At 47.2% G+C, this 2,232-nt stretch overlaps 1 protein-coding gene across 1 annotated transcript in view; it reads right to left on the bottom strand.

The window, feature by feature from the left end:
- Positions 1–263: 263 nt before the first annotated feature.
- LOC107081805 (uncharacterized protein CXorf23-like) overlaps positions 264–2,232 on the bottom strand; it is a 12,565-nt gene continuing 10,596 nt past the window's right edge. Inside the window, exons 6-10 of the mRNA XM_015370064.1 lie at positions 1,462–1,582; positions 1,297–1,375; positions 1,082–1,218; positions 678–768; positions 264–600 (exon numbers count right to left, since the gene is read on the bottom strand). Coding sequence (XP_015225550.1) covers positions 478–600; positions 678–768; positions 1,082–1,218; positions 1,297–1,375; positions 1,462–1,582 — 551 coding nt within the window. The 3' untranslated portion in view covers positions 264–477. The remainder of the gene's footprint in view (positions 601–677; positions 769–1,081; positions 1,219–1,296; positions 1,376–1,461; positions 1,583–2,232) is intronic.

Here is a 2,232-nt window from a genome sequence, read left to right as displayed (position 1 = left end):
GGACCCCTATTTCATCATTCTATCTCTATTCTATCACTCTACAGAATCTGTTAGTTCAACGTTCTGCTCTCTCCACCTTTTCTTAGTAGCTTCATCTGGTGTGTGCCTGTTTGGCTGTGACAGCATCTCGTACAGAAATATCAGCTGTGCTGCTGCCATCAACACCTTTGTTTATAGATGTTGGAGCTTGGCCTGTTTTTCAGTGTAGTCCTGTTTCTCTGACTGGATGTGCTCCTTTCATTCTCTGACATGGCAGCTGGCTCCGAGCTCGTCCGCCTGGCTGTGTTTCCTGGACGGGGATTTCCTTGGATAGAAAACTCTAAACCATTCTGACTGTATGATCTGGTTGAACTGTCTCTGTAACGTGCTTTGACGTGTTGGGAATTGGCGCAAAGTTTTATTAATAATTGTAATTAGTTCCATATTTAACCAGAATATGATGTTAAAAATCTCTACATCAATCAGAAGTTGTAATAATTAACCTAAGGAGAACAGAAAGTTACCTGGAGGATTGCTGTGCTTCTCTCTCTCGTTTCCAAGCGGGGCTTTTCTCCTCTGTGGGCTCATATTGGGTCGATTATAAGCTCCTTTCCTGAATCCCTGCAGGAGAACCAAACCACATTTTAGCTTCCTATAAGGAAACCTTTCAGAGCAGTCCCAACATGAGATTCTCTGACCCTCTCCACACTGCCTTCTCGGCTTCTGTTCTGGTCTCCCGCCCTGCCAGAGTATCCCTCGTGGTCCACTGGAGGTGCCAGGTCTGGCTCGCTGAAACAGACAAGCTGAAACTTCAGTCTGGATCTGACAGCTCAGACGAGTTTCTTTGGTGTTTTTAATCCAGATCCACATTAGGTTCTTTTCTTAATAAAAGATGAACTGATAAGTTATTGTGAAGAGTTCAACCTTCGCTGGATTTAGGCTAAACGTTTAATTCTCTCTTATTTCTGTAGGTTTCCAGGAATCTCTGCACAGTAGAGCGGAAAGCAAACCTTACTTGGCTCTTCTAGAGCTATATGACGACATTTTGTCATGAATCATTCCCCATTAGCAGTCCTGGTTCTTCCAAAGTGATCCTTCTCACCTGTCTGACGACTGGGAATGGTGGGATAAGCTGCTCCCGGCGATGGTAACTTTGACTGCTTCCAGCTTCTCCTGTCTCCTTCTCTCCAGGTCATGCCTGAGGTCACTTGGGTCTCGTTTTGGATGATTGCTCACCCCCTGTCAGTGGGTAAACCATGTGATTAGAAACACCATCCCAGCAATAGCTGATTAACAACCTGACTGGTTTTATCCCACCTGCATGGATCCCAGTTTGGAAAACAGAAACTCATCATCTCCATCATCAAATATAGAGTCCATGTTTAAACTGAAGCCTCTGTAAGACGTTCAAAAATGGATGGTCAAAATTGTGATGTGCCAAAACAACCAATAAGGGGCCTGAGTGAGATCATGTGAGCTAACCTGCTGGAACTGAACCTCTGGTTCAAAGTTAGCTCCTCCGAATCGTCCTGAGAGTATCCTCCTTTCTGAGGAGCAGAAAAACGCTTGTTGAGGGTGAGTCCATCACCTCTGAAGTACTGTTCTGTAAAAAACAGATATGGTTGGTGCATCAAAACAGAGACAGGGTGACACTTTTTAACTCCTACTGCTTCTATATTCTCACATCTGTTTCTGATGCATACAGGCAAGGACCTCCTGTGTTATATGGAGGAAATTTGTTCCATTACTGTTGCAAAGTACATGTTTTATAAATGGAAATTTGAAAAAAATTATGTCCAGAATATAAACATTGGAAAAATAGGTTTTGGGAGCAACTTTGCTGTTTCTCAGATTTCGTTTTTCAAATTTTATGCTTTTAATTTTTAAATTCTATTCCCCGGCTCGCCGGTGCACTGGTGGAGCTCTGGGTTTGGATGCCTGGGTGGCTATTGGCTCATTCCTGGCGGCTTCTCCACGGGCCCCGGCCGGCCCGGGCCTTGCTGGGGCTCCTGCCGGGGGGTCGGGCACCCCTTGGGCCTCGGATCCCTGGGGCCCATGGCCAGATTCACTTCTGGGTGGCTGGCTGTCGGCAAAGCCCGCGGACTCGTCCCCGCGGCTCCCCGGGGCGCCGGCATTGCGGTGGCTGGGGGACTTCCTCAGGGCTGCCTCTCCTCCTCTCTTGGTGGGGGTCTGATTTCCTTTCTGGCTCCTCCTTGGTGCCTTCGCGCTTGGGGTCCCTTTGGGCATCTGGGG

This window comes from Cyprinodon variegatus, unplaced genomic scaffold, assembly GCF_000732505.1.
Source record: "Cyprinodon variegatus isolate N-32 unplaced genomic scaffold, C_variegatus-1.0 Scaffold41, whole genome shotgun sequence".
Taxonomy (NCBI): domain Eukaryota; kingdom Metazoa; phylum Chordata; class Actinopteri; order Cyprinodontiformes; family Cyprinodontidae; genus Cyprinodon; species Cyprinodon variegatus.
The sequence above is the reverse complement of the archived record's forward strand: the minus strand, read 5'-3'. Positions and strand labels throughout refer to the sequence as shown.